Source organism: Heliconius melpomene, chromosome 9 (genome assembly GCF_056956725.1).
Source record: "Heliconius melpomene rosina isolate 202511_hmr_F chromosome 9, ASM5695672v1, whole genome shotgun sequence".
Classification (NCBI taxonomy): Eukaryota; Metazoa; Arthropoda; class Insecta; order Lepidoptera; family Nymphalidae; genus Heliconius; species Heliconius melpomene.
This window is the reverse complement of record NC_140397.1, coordinates 881177-882630: the sequence shown is the minus strand read 5'-3', so window position 1 is coordinate 882630 and position 1454 is coordinate 881177. Positions and strand designations below refer to the sequence as shown.

The 1454-nt window shown below is 35.3% G+C and overlaps 1 protein-coding gene across 1 annotated transcript; it reads right to left on the bottom strand.

Moving 5' to 3' along the window:
• On the bottom strand, positions 1 to 1454 carry LOC146536100 (uncharacterized). Its single transcript, XM_085190306.1, has 2 exons — positions 1333 to 1454; positions 1 to 465 (listed from the first exon to the last, which is right to left on the bottom strand). Exons 1-2 carry the CDS (start codon positions 1355 to 1357, stop codon positions 188 to 190), a joined length of 303 nt encoding a protein of 100 aa, XP_085046432.1. The 5' UTR covers positions 1358 to 1454; the 3' UTR covers positions 1 to 187.

Genomic DNA, 1454 nt, shown 5'->3' with positions numbered 1-1454 from the left:
TTCCATTAATTATCAAAGAAATTGATCACATTTTATTGGCATCCAACATTTCTAAACTCAGCGTTTGGCTACGAGTAGTCCACATATATATTCTGTCACTCTCCCCCATATAACAAAACGTGTGCGAGAGAAAGAGAAGGTATTCAATTAGGATATGAACCTTAGACCTACAGGATTAAAAATAAATTTACAATTCTGTATGAGTGGAAGGGAACTTCTTTAAAACCGCGTGGTATAAGTTATAAAAAGCATAAACCGATACACTTAAGATCACGACCAAAGAACCTCCGAAGACAAAGCTGAGGAAATTCCCGTCAATCATAGTAGTTCCTTGGAGACTCGGAGCGTGCCCTTGGAACAGATCCTTGGTGCCGGATCCGGCTGCCTTTCTTTCTTCCATCATACGTTTCATGGAAGACAGTCGTTCTTTCAGTTCATCTATTGACTCCAATACATCTTCTGACTCTGCAAATTAAGTAATTTACAATATGTTTTAATAGATTCGTGCTTTATCCCGCATATAGCCGGGTAGACAGAGGGAACCTAGTATAGGTAACCTATAACCTAGGCATTCTACTTGCCTACTGTGCACCTCATTATGAAACTAACATAACACCATGCCTTGTCTTGTTACCAAAAGTGAGAAAATGAAAATAATTCACTACCTCCAGTGAGAATTGGACCTACAGTCGTCACGTCATTCGTTATACCGCTACACTATGACGGCCTAAATACTACCTAAGAAAAAAATATGTTAATAATATATTAATTTATAAGAACAAATTTAAAAAAAAATTACAATAATAAAACAATTTTATAAAATAGTGGGTCCATTTCATTGTTCATATAAAACACATTTTATCATCTATGTGTACACTTAGTAGAAAAAATTAAGTTTCTAAGTTAAAGCAATTAGATCAGAAGATGCGTTTGTGCATTGATTTTGCTGCATATTGTATGCAATTAGCAGCGTAATCAAAATGTATAGGGAGGGTATTTTCTAGAGACCTACAGTTACGTTAATTTGACACAAAGTGAGAACTTAAAATACAAAAAAAGAAATGTTGAAATTAATACAAAATATTCATTTCATAAGCGCATATGCCCGCAAACTTAATTCTGTGCACTTTTAAAAATTGTACTTCCCGTTGACCTACAAGACTAAAATTGGTATGGGAGCTTCGATAAGCGAGACCGACTCGCACTTAACCACTTTCTTATGTAAAACAATAAACAATGACATAAAATGAAAACAAATCATTTATCAAATAAACTTAACACTACTTTCCAACACACACGGACCACCATTAAGTAAAAAACACATTAAAATACCTTGAGCTTCTCTTTCAGGGCTCATTTTCAACAATATTTACACTCTGTTCCCAATACGATGAGGATGTTTCACTAATGGCCGCCGCGCATGCGTGGTTACAACTACGTAGTATATCTCAGGG

What these genes read in the sequence shown, in the direction of transcription:
- LOC146536100 (XM_085190306.1), bottom strand. Translation starts at nt 1,357, where the DNA reads ATGAGCCCTGAAAGAGAAGCTCAAG. An exon ending in CCCTGAAAGAGAAGCTCAAG is followed by an intron (nt 466 to 1,332) that starts GTATTTTAATGT and finishes CTTAATTTGCAG; the next exon opens with AGTCAGAAGATGTATTGGAG.